This window comes from Pezoporus occidentalis, unplaced genomic scaffold, assembly GCF_034315485.1.
Source record: "Pezoporus occidentalis ecotype Australia unplaced genomic scaffold, CSIRO_AGI_Poc_V1 ctg14, whole genome shotgun sequence".
NCBI lineage: Eukaryota > Metazoa > Chordata > Aves > Psittaciformes > Psittacidae > Pezoporus > Pezoporus occidentalis.
Window position 1 is genome coordinate 5,740,600 of NW_026913209.1, and position 17,921 is coordinate 5,758,520.

General features: G+C 38.6%; 1 protein-coding gene across 1 annotated transcript in view; it reads left to right on the top strand.

Annotated features, from left to right (window-relative positions):
* Positions 1–17,921, top strand: part of CPED1 (cadherin like and PC-esterase domain containing 1) — a 160,011-nt gene that overhangs the window by 108,936 nt on the left and 33,154 nt on the right. The window contains exon 18 of the mRNA XM_062609662.1: positions 16,989–17,106. Coding sequence (XP_062465646.1) covers positions 16,989–17,106 — 118 coding nt within the window. The remainder of the gene's footprint in view (positions 1–16,988; positions 17,107–17,921) is intronic.

The window sequence follows — 17,921 nt, forward strand, 5'->3', positions numbered from 1 at the left end:
TTCCCTACCTTTAGGTGTGAAGCATATTATTACTTTTTTTCTTTCAATAAAAAGCTGATCTGTAAATGCTATGCTTTGCTTTTATTATTTTGTGCTAGAATGATATGAACAGCATAGCAAATTAACACACAGTAGAGAGGCTCAAAAATGCTGGGTTATTTTTTTTCTTTTCCTTCTTTCTTGTTCTTAAGTCCAAGCATGACTGTCTAGGCTCCTTCAGAAGTGTTTCTTAACCTATAAATACCAAGCTTGAAAGGAGGTAAGAACCATCTGGAAAAGTCTTCTTCCTGGAGAGAAAAAAGAAATGGATGGTCTCTAAGTCTTAGGGGTAGGTGTCCATCAAGATGGAAAGAGCATATAATGCACTTAATTTTGGATATGATTTTGACCCTCTCACTTGCTGAGCAAGTGCTGGACTTAAAGAAGCTTGGAAGCTTTGCAGTGGTAAGGACATGGATTAATTCCATTCCTCTTGGTAGGAGCATTGTCTTTGATTTAACTCTTTATGGGAGTACTAGGGGATACTTGCAGTAAGTCCCCTCTGTGGCGATTGATCACTGTTCCAGTGCCCCCAGAAGGCTATTAACTTTGGCATGATCCAAATAAATTTCTGGAACTGCTACTCTTCGTTCTTTGACTAAAAATGGCTTCAGCTGCTGGATACAGGGATATGGGACAAAGCACCAGTTTACATGCCAAGTTATGAATGATACGATACTTATGCGTCAATAGCTAGTCTCTGTCATAAAATGTTACTGTGAAAAAATTTAAGACAACTTTGTATTTTACAGTCACTCTCAATATGTCCATATTTATCTCAGTTACCTATTTCCATAGTGTGTTTGAAGGTCCCCTGAACAAGACAGAGAGAGGTGTTCATCCCTATCCATATCTGAGTATCTGTCTCAGATGTCTAAGCTAAAGTATTAGTCCCTCAGGATCCTCAGTTAAATGAATGAAGAAAGGCTTCAGGGGCTGAGCTGGATAACCTAACCCATTAGAGAAAACAGCTCTTCTTGAAGCCAATAGCAGCCCTATTCTTCCCTGCTCAAGGATCAGAGATCACAGTGACTTTTAAAACCAGAAATATAATCTAGGTGATGATGAGCTTTTCTTGTCATCATCTCCACCTTTCAACAATTTTTGCAAACTGTCTTGCATGTTCAGAAAAGACCTGCAAGTTTCCTGGCTATTGCCTGTGGATAGGGGCTCTTCCAGTAAAGATAATACAGAAAGAAAGCTCTGTGCCTGTAACGCCAGCAATTGTGGGAATTGAAGAAGTTGTTCCTTTGCAATGATGATTATTTTTTTCTAAATTCAGCAAAGTCCCAATATGAGTGCTCAACCTTAAACATGCAAACCTAAAGCAGGAAGATGTGAAGTATGCATGTACTTAGAGTAAGATGTTACCTTGTGTGCTTGCTCCATCTCCTGCCACAGAACTGGCATTTTTTATCACATCTCATCTTCCATCCTGCTAAGGGAATCACATCTGCTAAACTATAGAAATACCGTTATTTAGTTTATCATCTTTCTAAGAAAGAGAATGTTGCCTGAAACAAGCAGTTGTAGGGAGTAAAAAAAACCCAAAGATCCTACCCATCTGTTATCTGCACAGCTATCATACATAACTTTCCATACACATGCTGTTGATTATTTTACTGGGCTATGTTATATGATGGAGAGAGATTTTTTTGTTGGTTGTAGAGACTGATTGCTAGGCCCTTTGCTGTAATTGCAGATATGTTTGCAATAGATTTTTTCTTAATTTGTGTTTTTGTAATGGTTCGTGCTATTGCTAGTCTCCAGTAAATTGCATTTTGTGTTGTACTAAACAACTCAGACAACTACTATGAAATATTTGTAAAGGTTGCTCTGCAGGTGAAGCTTCAATATCCATTCTGCTAATGAAGCAGGCAGAAGCTGCTGTAAATGAATACATATGCTGAGTTCTGTACTGGTAAAACTGTCTTGTCTTTATAGACTGACAGCTAGAGTTAATTGTAAACTCCAAGTTTACCACTAACTGAACTCCTATCAATCAGTACATGAAGGATTTGAATTTGCATCTCCTACAGCATCACTACTCATTAGGCTCTTGGAGATTAGGGCCTAATAGCTGTGTTTTCTACTGGGCTGTCTGGCATATACATTCCCAGAATATTTACTAATCAGCCTACACTGACAGAATTAGAGGAATACCTACTTCTAACTTGAATCTCAGCACTGTCAGGTCTCAGGTGGTTGTGTGCATGTCAAGCTACAGCAGATGTGCCCTATGCCCTGTAGTGCTCAGGGCACACTTGGCTTGCAGAACTTGCCTTCTGAGAAGAGGATGAAGGAGTTGGTCATTTTTAACCCAGAATGAAGAAGGTTTCAGGGAAAGTTAATAGCAGCCTTCCTAAGAGGAGGTTGCCAAGAAGAGGGAGCCAGGCTCTTCATGAAAGGTGCATGGCAGAACAAAAGTCGATGGTCATGAACTGAAACAGGACAGTTTCTGTCTGGGCACATGTAAGGGAACATTTCTCACTTTGAGGGCAGTCAAGTGATGCAGATTGCAGAAGGGGGTTGTGCAAGTTCCATCCTTTGAGGTTTTCAAGACCAGAATAGACAAAGCAACCTGAGCGACCTGGTCTGATCTCATAGCTGAGTCTGCATGGAACAAGAGGTTAGAGACCTCCTGAGGTTCTTTCCAATTGAAATGATTTTGTGACTCTGTGATTCTGTGAACTGTATGAAAGAACACTTTTTTGAGAGATATAAAATAAATCAGATGTGCTCTTTGACTGTGGCAAATCACTATGATGTGAACAATTCAAACCTACGTGTTAGTTTATATTAATAGTTTGAAGTGCCTTCCCATTTTGAAATTCTATCACTTGATGTCTGAACTAATATAATTTACAGGATATGAAGACTGTTGCAACTGTAACATATAAACCACAAATGAACATACCACAGTCTCAAGGTAACCCATTTCTCGCTTTATAAACCAGAAATACTTGTGGGAGTATCCTAATGTTCCAGACAGACTGTGCAAACATATCTCTGGTCTTAGTTGACAGATGTGGAGCAAAAGTATGTGGTCAGACAACCCCTTAAACACTGCACATGTGGATATGGCAAACAGCAAGTTATTCTAGTTAAAATCACTATAAAGTTCTGATCAGCATCCTTCCACTCCATTTGTCAGTTTTCTGACAGTACATCATGATTTGACATTGTATTTTTTTTTATACCATTATTGACTGTGTGAGAAAAGCTTCAGCTTATACTTCAGAAAGGAAGGACAAGCAGATCTGAAGAGTTGCTCTGTTGGAAAAAAAAACCTTATATATGTGGGCTGTATCTGGTAAGGTACAAAAATTAGTATTTAGGAAACTTAAACCTTGCATTATCTCCTGGCATTATCTCCTGGCATCACTATCAAGCATTGTGAAAAGATGAAGACTGCTCTTGAAGCTCACAGTATTTGCTGATGAAAGGTACTCATTAGGCTTGTGGACCTTTGAGATAATTTCACTCAACAGCTGACTCTGAGGTCAATCAGAAGACAGGAAAAAAATACCTTGGGAAGTGTCCAACTTCTTGTGAAAACTGGTCATGAACAGCACACTGCCAGTGGACCACCAGCACTCATAAATAACAATAGCACAGCTTTCGTTTGGCGTTAATTCAGAGCTAACTTCACAACTCCAGTCAGTTACTGGAGGCTCAGAAATGCAGAAGAGGACTGAGACAGCTTTTTTTGCTTTACAAAAAATGCCTTACAGAACATCCAAGCCTCATTTACGTGAAGCTTTCCTCTTGCACTTTTGCACTTCTTTGAAGTCATCAAACATGAATACTTTTCTAGAAGTATCCTCCCCTGATTCAGTCAGGCAGAAGTGATGGAAAAAGGGTATTAGCAGCTGAAGGGTAAAGATTGGTATGGTGGAATCAACACAGCAAAATTACTCCAGTTCTGTGTATTTCTGTAAAAAAAAAAAGAGTGTAAGGTTTATATATACTCTACTGTTATCAAGTGATTAAAAGGCTGTAGAAAGGATATGGAAGGTGGGAATTAACAAGAAGTAAAAGCAAGATGACAGCATCCTTGCACTAACATGTAATTTAACCTTTGTTAAATTACTCTCCTGTGTCTAATACAGATTACAGTATACAGTATATAATGGCATCTAATGTATGTTATATCATAATACACTGTAATCTAGTATTTTCTGGACTGGATCCTTTCCATTATCTCAGTTCTTCTATCTATAGTACATCATTTAAGTCTGATTTGAATTGGAAATGTTTTAGTTTTCTGCAGCAGCTAAGTCTGCCTATGCTAGGATCTCAGAGTAAATTCTGGAAGCCTTTTGCCACATGGAAGAAACCTTATGCTGGAGGGAATATGGGCTCTGTGTTTGGTTCAAAATTTGTAGGGGGCTTTGCTGAGTTACTACTGGGCAAACAGTAAAATTCCTCTTGTAAGATATCCAGTGTCTTACTGAGTAAGAGTGGGAAGATGAAAAATAACTGGTTAACTACTAGGAGTATTGGCAGGCCAAGAGCAACCCATCAGGTAAACTGTTCATCTGTCTGGGAAAAAATACTGAAACTATAAGATAATATTCAATCTATGGTTTTAGAGCTGCCTAGGGGGCACTGCCTGTAATCATATAATCCTATAAGTCAGAAAAACAATGTGAGTTATAACGTGGGAGAGTTTGCTGTGGGATGTGAATGTACCCATACCTACTTTGGAGAAGGAAAAACTCCGCATTTTCAGAAACCTGAATCTACAGCAATTCATTTTTCTAGTGGACACAAGAAAGTTAAACTGAAAACACCTCATAAGCTACCTCAAAATACGTACTAAAGGTGTAGGAGTCCTTAGGTCTGTACAGAGTTATTTCTTTGAAGTGATGAATCTTGGCAAGTGTAGGTTGGGTCACCACCTGGGCCTGGAACATTTCCCAGATCCAAATGTAGCCTCTGTCCTTGCAAGAAGAACTGTAGCTAGCATGTTTCTGACATTTGGAGGGGAACAATCTGAGTCACTTTGATTCAGTTATGTTTGTAGTGCTGCACTCGCTGCTTTATCTGCCTCCCCATCGCTCCTCAGACCTGAAGTGAATCACAGAAATCTTCTAGAGGTCTGTCTACTAGGGAAAGTAAATTGCTGTATAAAACTATTTGTCTAGGTCAGAGGAACTTAGGTGATTAATAAACTGTAATTAACTGTCTTAATACATTGTTGAGGGCCCCTAAATTTTGACTTTTAAGCTTTTTTTTTCTGCTCTCCTCCATCTCTGTGCTAATGTGATCTCAGTATTGACCAAAGCAAAGCATCAACTCAGCATCGCTTATCATGCCTTGTGCAGTAGAATAAGCATCGTCACTAAGCACATTATTTAGTTTTCAGAAGCAATTAGCTGTTTTTTGTAAGGCGGGCCTTGTTCAACTAGTGGCTCCTTCATTACTTTAGCTGAATGAAAAGGACATGCAATAGTAAATTACTGTGAGCAGGCTGTTGGAGAAAGCAGGACGAATTCTAACTTCAATCTGCTTGTTTGGCACTAACTGCATGCAATCTGTTTCTGTCCATGTGTGAAAGCTGCCTGCATGCAGTCTGCTGTTCAGTAAGCCATCAAGCTGTAAGGAAGCTGCATTCTCAGTCTGCTATGCACCAGAAGGCAAACCTTTAATCACTATCTTTTGAAAAAGATCATGATTAATAAAAATCCGTGAAATTCACTTCTTTGTTTATAGCAGAAAGTGTGTTGCAAATTCATTAGGGTCAATTCTGACCCCATTATGGTTTAGAAAATAAATTACTACATGGCCAGATTTGTAGGTGTTCTAGGAAAACAAATTTGCCTGTCTTACTCCTGTCTCCCAGCTGTGTATATTAAATGAGTATCTGGGGATATGTAAAATTTAGTGCTGGACATAGCTATTAGATAGCAAGTAAAGTATTCTAACTCAAAGGCTCTTTTGAATGAAATATGTATTGATTTTCAAAGGCAAATCGGTCCTTCATTATTTCATTCTTTTCATGCTAAGCCACAGTGTGGTAAAAGGGAAGTATAAATGATAACCAGATACTGTCTATAAATTCATTCATCTTTTCTGTTTTGATGCAGTCTTCATTCTCTGCATTGTCCAAGAAACTTTAGTCTTGAATGATTTTGATTGATTTCCTTTTAAGTATTGTATTTTTACTGAAGCTTTTAACTGAATGGGAAGAAAGGAGGAAAAAAACCCACCATTTCTTAAATCTTTACATTTCTCTCACTCACACATATAGAGTAAAAGTCATAGTTTTCCCTTCTGCACTACCATATGCTTACAAAGCGCCTTCTGAATGTAAGTAGCTCAGATTTGAGTTATGGGTGGTGCGGAATGGAGACCTATCCATGCACTTTCCTTGTGTCCTGAATATTTGCACAAGGACTTTCTCTAGTGTCCTTTACACATTCTTAGTTTTAGCCCTCACATTTCTTTGTGCATGCACCAAGGCTCTAACCTTTACATGAGTGATAGATTTTTAATAAAATATTTGCTGGTTACAGTTAGAACAATTTGTGTAAACGCTTTCTTTCTAAAAATATACCCTCTCAAGATCTTCGAACCTGTCTCTTGACTAACTAAACAAATATCCTAATGTCTTAATAAGAGAAGGGTCTGATATTTGGCCTGGAAAAGCTTCAGAGATGGACTCTTAGCAGAGCAAGGACCTTCATCAAAGGCCACTTCAAAACCAGAGTCAAATACAGAAGGGTCAGGCTGCTGCTTGTGGGGCTGCCAGTTATGACTTGCCTTCCACTGAGCTGCTGGGAAAGCACAAGGTGTTGGAGATCATCCCTGCCCAGAATGGGGACCTTGCAAACAGCACATATCTATTTCACATGCCTCTTTTCTCCTTGGCACCTTTCACATGAGGAGCAGTAGTTGCCTAGGTGGCCTTCCACAACATGGACATCCCCAGGCACAGGCCTGGCCCAATGGCACACCCCTATGTCCCTCTGACCATCTATAGCTGGCTGATATTTTTCAGTTCAGACTGGGTATTGAGCGTACAAGCCACTTGTACCACTTTCACTGAAGAGAAAGCTTGCAGCTTTTTGAAGAGCATGGTCAGCTCTTGGCAGTTGACTTGAATGACTTGGGTGTTCAGCACAACTGCTGTCAGGATCTGGCCCTGTGTGTTCCCTGGGACACCATTAAAGACAGCCAACAACAAAGGACATGGCTGCATGGAGCTGGTCGTGTGTTTGGCCTCTTCAAACGTGCATCAGTGCAGACTGTAAATATGCAAAGGGAAACACCTCCTGTTGTCCACCGGATACAAGCGTGCTTTCTATTTACAGTGGAGCCTCCACACATATGTAGGCTCTGTCCTTACATGAAAGGCAGGAACTTGCTGGGGTGTTTTGGCATTGTCTGGGAAAACTGTTTTAGAAGTCTTCTATTTAGTGTTTCTGAGCCTTTATTAGTGGCTTCCTCAATGTTCCCCAGACCATGCGTGGCTCTCATGTGTATTCCAAAGCCTAGTATGCCACTGTATAAAATAGCATGTGCACCAAGTCCTTAAACAAAACCCATCTGAATTCACTCTGCAGCCAACATAACAGAAATAAATTAATAAATTTTCAGGCTTTTTTTTTAAATTAATATATTTAGTCCATTTATTTATTATTAGCTTTGGTAACAAAGCTCTTGAAATCTTGTTGTCAGTCCACCCATGGCTTACATACCTTTTCAATCCTTTGGGCCAGTTTAAGCTCAATTTAGACAAAGAAAGGAAATCCCAATGTTCCAATTATTTATTTTAATTTTCTTTTAGAAAAATAAAAAGAATCAAAATCAGTGCTCTTATTGAACTGGACTTGTGGAACTTAGTTCATTTACATTTGGCTATCACCACCTTACTATTCATCATGAATATTTTGCTGAAAAAAGAAAAGTATCACATTCCTTTTCTCATGTTCAGGGGATGTGCAGGCCAATCCAGGGAAATTGGTTGGGAAGAGAGATTTAAGCATCTTAAGGCCTATGGAAATACACCATGTCCAAGCAGTGTAACTAGTCTCCTTATGCATTGCATAGAGAATGTTAGTGAGGTAAATCTTGCAGAGAAAGTTTTAGGACTTTTATTAAGTTGGACATCCGATACAACTTGGGGAAGAAAGCCCACACCAAATATCCTGTACAACCCTTTTTAAAATTTGAATTAGGAGAGTGCAGCTTGTAAAAATAAGATTCTACATGAATCAGCACAGTGATTAAGGAGCCAAATATATTGCCCTGCAAAAAATCATATGGAAAGGAATGTGTCTTAAGTGTACCTTTCTCTGGGAGTTACCCATCCAGTCTTGGGTACAAGGGAGACTGTCCTCCACTTTGAACTGCCTCATGCTCTCTCAGGGAGCCAAATGCCCACTTCAGTTGGTCTTTCTCACACAACAGTTAACAGTGAGCCTGATCGTGCTTCCTCTATCCAGTTTCACCCTCCATTCAGTTTCACACATCTAGCCTGTGGATGGGGCAGCTCCTAGTCTCTTTACAAGACAGTATTTGACTGTATGTACTAAGCAAATGCAAACAGCTTCTTTGGGAGAGGTCGAGAGAACACTGCCCAGAATAGCCTATAGCCCCCCCTATTGGAGGGAAGACACTGGGAGCTTGAACTGAAATCTTTCCTGCAAATCATTTAAAAGAAGGACTTTAAACTGTTTTATATCACAGGGAAATGTTCTACCAGGGAAATACCTTTGTGTATTGCATACTCCCAGTAGGATGTTCTGAGAACACCTATCAGATCAAGCACTGTTGGCAAAGGGATTTCTGAACAACTGTGAAAGTTACAAGGGCTGACTAACGTAGCTCTACTGACCTATGGGTGATTTTGCCTACGCTCACTAGACAAAGCTTAGGCCCTTAGGAGAATGGTAGCAAGGGTTTTGAAATGGTATAGTACGGGTGTGAGTAGTGTTTGATGGAGCTCCCAAGTCATCTGCAAGCCAATACAGAAACTAAGAAGTCGAGATGTGAACTGGACCCAATCATCCTAAATCTCTCTTCGGAATCTTAATCTCAGTATGCCCCAAACCATAAGTATAGTTAATAGGTGTTCTGGCAAGGTCTACAGGATTTTGTGTTAAAAATGAGAAAGAAATACTTTTGCCACAGTACTCAAACACTGAGTTCAAGTCTACAAGCCTTACTTATTAGAATCATAGGATCATAGAATGGTTTGGGTTGGAAAGGACCTTAAGATCATCTAGTTCCAACCCCCCTGCCATGGGCAGGGCACCTCACACTAAACCATGTCACCCAAGGCTCTGTCCAGCCTGGTCTTGAACACCGCCAGGGATGGAGCATTCACAACTTCCCTGGGCAACCCATTCCAGTGCCTCACCACCCTTAGAGTAAAGAACTTGTTCCTTATATCCAATCTAAACTTCCCCTGTTTACGTTTGAACCTGTTACCCCTTGTCCTGTCACTACAGTCTCTAATGAAGAGTCCATCCCCAGCATCCTTAAGGCCTCCTTCAGATACTGGAAGGCTGCTATGAGGTCTCCATGCAGCCTTCTCTTCTCCAAGCTGAACAGCCCCAACTTTCTCAGCTTGTCTTCATACAGGAGGCGCTCCAGGCCCCTGATCATCCTCGTGGCCCTTCTCTGGACTTGTTCCAACAGTTCCATGTCCTTTTTATGTTGAGGACACCAGAACTGCACACAATACTCCAAGGGAGGTCTCACAAGAGCAGAGTAGAGGGGCAGGATCACCTCCTTCGACCTGCTCGTCATGCTCCTTTTGATACAGCCCAGCACACAGTTGGCTTTCTGGGCTGCAAATGCACACTGAAGCTGGCTCATGTTCATTTTCTCATCGACCAACACCCCCAAGTCCTTCTCCACAGGGCTGCTCTGAATCTCTTCTTTGCCCAACCTGTAGCTCTGCCTGGGATTGCTCCGACCCAGGTGTAGGACCTTGCACTTGGCATGGTTAAACTTCATAAGGTTGGCATCAGCCCACCTCACAAGCGTGTCAAGGTCCCTCTGGATGGCATTCCTTCCCTCCAGCTTATCAACCGAAACACACAGCTTGGTGTCGTCAGCAAACTTGCTGAGGGCACACTCAATCCCACTGTCCATGTCACCAACAAAGATGTTGAACAAGACCGGTCCCAACACCGATCCCTGAGGGACACCACCCGTTACTGGTCTCCAGCTGGACATTGAGCCATTGACCACAGCTCTTTGCATGCGGCCATCCAGACAGTTCTTTATCCACTGAGTGGTCCATCTATCAAATTGTTGTCTCTCCAAGAAGCTTTTATTGTGAAAAGCAGCTTTAACAGTACCTTCAGTAGATGTATACCTGACTGGACCGCGTCCTTGGCTAACAGGTATTTTCAATGCATTGCATTCATAGTCAGAGTATTTCAATTTCAGAATTAATGAATGAACCGTAATGCTTTCCAATTCATTCTTTTGCTCTTACTTTTTAATACTTTTTGACTTTAGTGATAGTAGGATGCTGAGAAGTTCTGCTATGTTCATCATGACTGTAATATAAAGGTTTTAATCTAAAATAAAAGAAACAAGGCTAGAGCTCAGTCACCTCTTGCACATAGGTAGAGCATAGATCTCTCTGATGTGTGAACTGTGAATGCCATATACCCTGAGCATGGGGGGGTAGAAGAGAGTACTCCTTAAAAATAGCCACAAGGCTGTGGGATTTCCCAGCTAATGTAGTACGTTTATATACCCTATTACCAGGGAAAAGTCAGGGCCACATCAGCATTTTATGGAGATGGAACCGTAAATACCTAATAATTCCTTTGGTTATCACATAAAATATTTACTTCTTGCACTGTCAAAGTACTTGGTTTTCTCATGCTATTCCTTATTTTCAGATAGTGAACTTGACAGAATTCAGGTCAATTCACATTCAGAGCTTGCACTGGGAAAAGATGGGGGGAAGGAGAAGGACTAAGTGGAAATCCAAAACTGATGCAGCTCTTAAAGTGTCCAGGTCAACATTATCACCTTACTTTTTAAACCAAAAACCCACCAGTACCTAAAATAGCAAAATGCTTTTCTTTATCTGCTGTTCCTTTTTGCTGTTTTATCTTCGAGGGAGGAAGAAACACTAAATTCTTTTAATTCCTTTTTTTCTTGCATTGTGTTTTTATTTTATAAAGCACACAAGCTTGGAATCATCATTGTTCTTGCTTGGGAAAAAAATCATTAATTGTAAAGCATGTTTGCTAAGAAAGTGGTTGAAAAACCCATGTAGATGTTAGCTTCAAATATGGGGGGGGGGGGGGGGGGGTTGGGGAGAAGAAGAAAGAAACAAAAAAATAAACAAAACTAAAATTATCTCTAGGTACAGTTTGAAATATTGTCCAAAACTTATCTTTACAATATTTTATTTCTAATGAAGCTGGATTTCACATTCAACTACTTTGCTTCAAGTAATTCTGCCACATCTCTGAGCTGTTCAGAATCGTCATTCACAAGTCTCTGCTACAGTGAGTCAGACTTTTTAGTCCTCATGAATATTTTTGTCTATGGTTCACAAATGCAGAATTTTGAACTATTGACTATTTAGGAACAGGAAGGCAAGTACAGAGTGAGTCCAAGGGACATTGTATTATTAAACATGATGTGAAACACGATTGAATCCGAATCCTCCATAGATTGAAAAGATTCTTTTATATTCTCCGCACACATAAATAGTGGTATGAAACTTGTAATAGTTTATAGGTAGTGCTTATTTCTCAAAACAGTTTCTTAGCTCTCTGTGAGGTTAGCATTCTCAGTGCAGGGGAAACCACTTTGCATCTCCTCTAGTATCAAGATGAAATTTATTTGTCTGTATAATCTGTATGTGCTTTGAGGTATTGTCTTTGTAGAGAGGCACCTCCTGGGATTTTCAAAAGCTCCTTAGCAGGCAGTAAAGATATTGTGTAGATATGATGTTCCTCCATCAGTGGTTAAAATGTGACAAATTTTCTAGATAGAAGTTTGTGACTGAGAGAGAAAAGTCCTGCAATTCACTGTATGCTTGTATTCTTAAGACAAAAGAATTATAGTAACAACATGAATAGTACTAGTAAGAACTTGAAAGCAATTTAGACTGATGGCTGTACTTTGTACACATTTCAAACTGTTCTCTGATGTCTTCCCCTCTTCCCCATGCCTTGACAATATGGCCAGTATCTTAGCTTTTCATATCATTCCCAGTCTCCTACTGATGTCTGTGCACTGTGTGTTCCAACACTGTGAGTGCCGAGACTCCTTTTCTAAAGTGTTTTTATGGCCCCTACCAGATCTGTGTGGAACTGAGCATTTCATAGTCTTTTAATGTGTTTTTTTTTTTTGTGACAGTGCCTTTGGGGTCATTGGGGAAATATTATCCCATTTTGCAGATGGAACACATTAAGTTCCTTACAAAACACAGTGGTGACAATTTCTTTCCTTTAAAACATAGATGCAACACACGGACACATTACTCCACCATTTCAACCCATTAATCCTATATTCTCTGTTTAAATGATTTGTGTGTCTTTTGATGTAAGGCAATGTCTTTGTCTATGTCTTAGTGCTCAATGAATAATAATAATCGTTTCCTAGCCAAATGCAGGAGTGAACTAAAATTTCTTGGGAGACTGCCTTGCTCCTTGTTAGAGTTTTCTAGACCTATTTTGTAAACCCACAAGTTTCAGCTCAGTCTAGTTAATTTGGGTGCTGAACTGAACCAGCCTGAACCCCTGAATCTTTGGAGGTTCATCTATCACTGCAGCTGGACAGAGGGAGATGGTTGAATAGAATTCAATATGCCAACTGTTCCTTCATTTATTACTGCCATATTAATAAAGTTGATAGGGTGGAACTAATCCATCTGCTCATAATTTATTCCCTAGCAATAAGATACAATTTCACTATTTCATGAGCTCACACTTTGATTAATTTTATTAGAATTCCTTCCATAGCATCATTTTTAATCACTTTTCATCCAGTTTTGGTAATGTTTAAAATACTAGAAAAAGATGGACTTAAAGAGACATGAAAGGATTTAATGAGAAACTTGGGTCAGCTTAAATAGAAACAGATCAAATAAAGTTAAGCCTACAAAGGCCAACAGGAAAGCTTTCAAAATTACCTCCGTCACAGGAAAATTTGTTCTGTCATGTCTAAAATGTGAACAGTCAAAAGAAGTAAGGCAGTCCTGGCAGCAGCATAAGATGAGGCGGGGTTGTAGTGCCTTAAGGGAGGTGACTGGGTGACCTGCTGGTCTGATGCGCAACACTGGTTGAAGGACAGCAGGGGCACAGCTCAATGGATGAGGTCTCCTGCCTTCTTTGTTGAGAACTAGTGAGTGAGGTTTACCTCATCTACTAGTTCCCAGACACCTGGGGCTCTGGATGTTAAAACTATGCAGGATTTTGGCTATATGTTGGTTGTGTGTAATGCTAAAATGAATTTCTGTGAGTTTAGTTATGTTTCCCCTGCTGCTTAGTTTAAAAAATTCTGATATGTCGATCCTTTATTAGTCTGGTAGGGGTAGCCTTCAGTGATTTGGGCTGGGTGCTATTTCAGACATGAATAGCAAAGGAGAAATTACCTGGTTTTTGAAGTGTTGAGCCACCATTCCCATTGATTGCTGGGGAATTTAATACAAAAAAAAAACCAAAACAAACAGACTTTTACTGAGAAAGCTGAGTACAGATCTTTGATACAGGCCTCCTGGGTAGGAGTTTCCACAACATTCATTTCATTAACATAAATCTACATCCACTGAAGGTAATAGTTTTGGCATCAGCTTTGAGTAACAGTTTTGAGTTGTTCTGGAAAAATTCTGAAAACCCTACCTTCCTATTTTAAAGTGTCTTTTTGAGCTGACGGGTAGCAGCAGCCATAGATGATAAAAGTCTTTATTTTTGTTATGTCGCGCACTGTCACTGTTGCAGCACCAACCATTCAAACAAACGCAGACGGACAATTTGTCCCTATTCTATGTGACTTCTCCCAGGAAAGTCATGGACTTCTTATCTTCCCTCCTTTTAACTGCTTCCAGTTTACTTGAAGCTTATGGGGTTGATCTGTTGGCAGTTACTGCAATTTCAGAGTAATTATTCTTTCATTAGGGTGGAGGTGGTAAAAAGGTACAACAACAGTTAAAAATCCATTAATAGTTAAGTTAGATCTCTTAATCTAACGCATAACTGCGACTACAATGGTATTATCTATATGACATTCAAGCCATGATAATAGCTGCATGAGTGTGGATCTTCTTTATAAACGCATTGGTTATGTCTCTTACTCTATCACACATATCTGCATGATCTTAAACGAGGCATTTTTCTGAAATATTTATATACACTTAATGAATCTATGTTTTTTTATATGTATCCATATGCATAAGTACCTAACTGACAGGAAATAAGTGCGGTTATGGAAAGCTGAGTTAACAAACAAAATTCTCACTAAATTGGGTACCTAAACTATAAATAAATTAAATAACATATGCATTAATACCTCCAAATTAATAATTTGAGAGAACTGTAAAGCAGCAGGCTCAGACATCTGTGCGATCTCTTAAAGGCTAAAATTTTATGAAGAATTAAGTTCACTATAGTGTGGTCTGAACAGAAACAATTTTTTTTCCACACAGCAGATGGAAATGTTCACTCTAACTGTCAGCTAATGCTGACTGAAAGCTCTCTAGATGTACAGAGCAAAGTTTTATTCCTCTTTTATTTGCTGGCGTCCAGAAAATCTTCCGCAAGGATAAAAGAAAGTTTACTAGTAAAATGCCAAACCAGTCTTAGAAATGTCAGTTCTAACTGTGCCCTGAAGTACATAATGCAGGGGAATTTTTCTTTTGATTCTAGTCCAGACATCTCAAGGGGCTTTTTATGTCTGTCTTCTAAAAGTGAAGGTTCACAGGAAGAAGAGACAGAGAGCAAGAGCTATCATTTAAGTTTACATGTCTGGCTCTCATCTTTGCCATGAGTGATCCTTTGTAAACATACTTAAGATCAGAAGATGTTTCATCTTTGGGCAAGGCAAAAACAATATCACTGCAGCACCTGAAGAAAACTCTAAAAAGATCTTCAGGCAGCTAGAAAAGCCCTTAATGTGCCATGCATTGGTGGAGCTGCAGTAAATCTGTAGCTGCCATAGATTCATTTTGTGCATTATATTAAATATGTCAATAATGATGATAAAGTATTGGTCTCCTACAAAAGGAAAGATGAAGCAAATGAAGCTTGTTCAGTGATTCACAATCTCTCATGGCCATATAGTTTTAGATGTGAATTGCACATTAAACACATGCAGTGTCCTTTAAAATTCATGGTTTGCATACTGCAAAAACACAACGGAGTCAAAGGGAGTTGGTGATGTAGTTTGACCTGCATATTGATTTTGATTAGTAATAAACTAGACACATTAAACTGTTGTTAATAATATCATTCAGGGAATCAATTAAAATCAATTTTTGTTTGTTTAAACACATACCCTGAGCAGAGGTATGAACAAGAAAATCCCTGTTTAGTTATTTTATGGCACTATGTTGAGAGTGGTGGCAGCACATTTGGGAATTTCAGGCTTTCTTGTGAAGTCCTGTGCAAATTGTTTTACTTTCTAATGTTAAGGTTAGTTGGAGTAATACTGTCAAATAGCTGTACAGTGTGTTCAGACCCAGAGGCTCCAAGACAGCATCACAGTTTAACACGAAAAGATACTGTGCTGTTCATTTTGTCATAATAGTCAAATATTCCCTAGTTATAGAGCATTAAGCAGAGAACGGGACAACTGTACCAAGGAACCCACACATATCTAACACGTATCTGAATTTTTATGCATAAAAGTGACCTTCACCCTTCAAAGTCAGTGGGAAGATTTTTATTTTTATTTTTTTCTCCCACCATGGAATTTAATGAGATCAGAATAATTGTGAGACAACTATTTCACTTTGGGCTTGATTGCATATTCAAGACTTATCACTATTTACTGAATTTCAGGGTGGATTCGTATCTCCATCTGTGTAAGTGGTACATAGCCTACTAAACTAAGTTTCACCTTGATAATATTCCAACATTATTGTTAGTTACTCATTGGTCCAATTTAGTTTTAGCATCCTAGATGTAGCATATTTTCATGGAAACAGTGAATGATATCACATGGCGGTTGCCAAATTAATATATTTTCAGAAAATAATAATAGAAATCAGCACACTTTGGTGAAGGAGGTAAGTACCAATGAAATACTTTTTTTTTTCTTTTTGGAGAAATGACATCTTCTTCTAGGTTTCAAGAATGCTTCTACTCGAAATGAAAACACTCCAGTCAAAGAGTGTTTCCGTTTGTGTAGTTAGTTTGTAAATAATTAGTAGTTCTAAGCATGTGCAGTTCTTTAAAAGGGAACTTTTGAATTATTGAACATTATTATGACTAATATTCCATTTGACCAGAAAGGGCCGCAACTTCCATTTACAAAACATTTTACTAGCTCACATATTTTCCCCTTGAAATTTTTTTTTCTTTCTCTTTTCCTTTATGCATCTCTATCTCCTGACACTCATGTGGAACATTTTATCACAGAAATGTATTCCATATGACTGCAAATATGTGTACAAAATTACTGAGGTCAAATAGGTAAAGCTTGTGCACTAACTATAGACAACATGACATTAGATGAATATTATATATGTTTGACTTAATAAATTTTCTTGTACCTTTAGCAAATGTAGTATCTTATACATTTACTGTAGATTGTGATAATTTATTACAAAACCATTGTCTGAATGGAAAAAAGATTCAAAATTTCATATTGAAAATATATCTGTAAAATCAAAGGATTAATGAAATATATATATTATAAATATAACTTCTTTTCTCTTTAAATGTACTTGAAGAGGATTTCAAAGTCATATGGCTGGGTGCAGTACTGTCATTTTCACATATTTCCTTTTAATTCAGGACTGTGGTTCTCGAATTCGTCCAGAGGAGTCCTGTGGCTTGCAGCCTCTGTCTCGTGAATACCTCTCAGCAATTTCACAGACAATGTTTAAGACATGTGAAGCTGGAGACACAAAAGGTTTGCAGTTAATCCTGTTTCTTCTGAAAATTAATTCTTGCACCTCATCAAAGTAAAACTAGAAGCAATGTTTCCTCTTTTCTGTGGACATGCACTAACCTACATACAGTAAATTTAGCTAATTACTTGTAACAGGTACAGATTTTAAAAATCAAGTTAATTAGTTTGTTCACAATTAGGTAGATAACTAATCAGTTACCTACCACTGCTTGTATTATTATCATGTAGCCTTTAAAATGCGCTATGATGTCCAACAAAATCATTTAAAATAAAAATGCTTTATTCTAAATGGAAGGGATTATCTACTAAAAATAAAAATTAGCTTTACAAAAAGAATACAACATTGTGATCCATTTGAATTTTATATTTCCACTTCTATACAGGAAACTCAAAAATAGTCAAAAGGTAAAATATGTGGTTTTGCACATATTGATACCTTAAAAACAAGATGGACAAAACAAACATTATATAGTACCCAATCCAATCAAGATATCTCATTGGTTTAGTGAGACCCCAGCTTACAACAGATTGTCATGTTTAGGTCACAGCTGCATGAACGTTTATGCAAGTGTACTTTAACAAATCTGAGTATTCCACAGGACTACTCAGGTATGCAGTTTTATAGCTTAAGTTGTTGCTGGATTAGACAATAATAAATTGTATTTAATTCTTTGTTAGACAAATGAAAAACAGCCCCACACTCCTGAATGGTCTGCTAAACTCTATTTTTTATCTTGCCATAGATAGGAACAGCTCCTCACAGCAATAAATTTGCACAATCTCACAGAATAAGCAATACAAAGTAAAAGGGATAT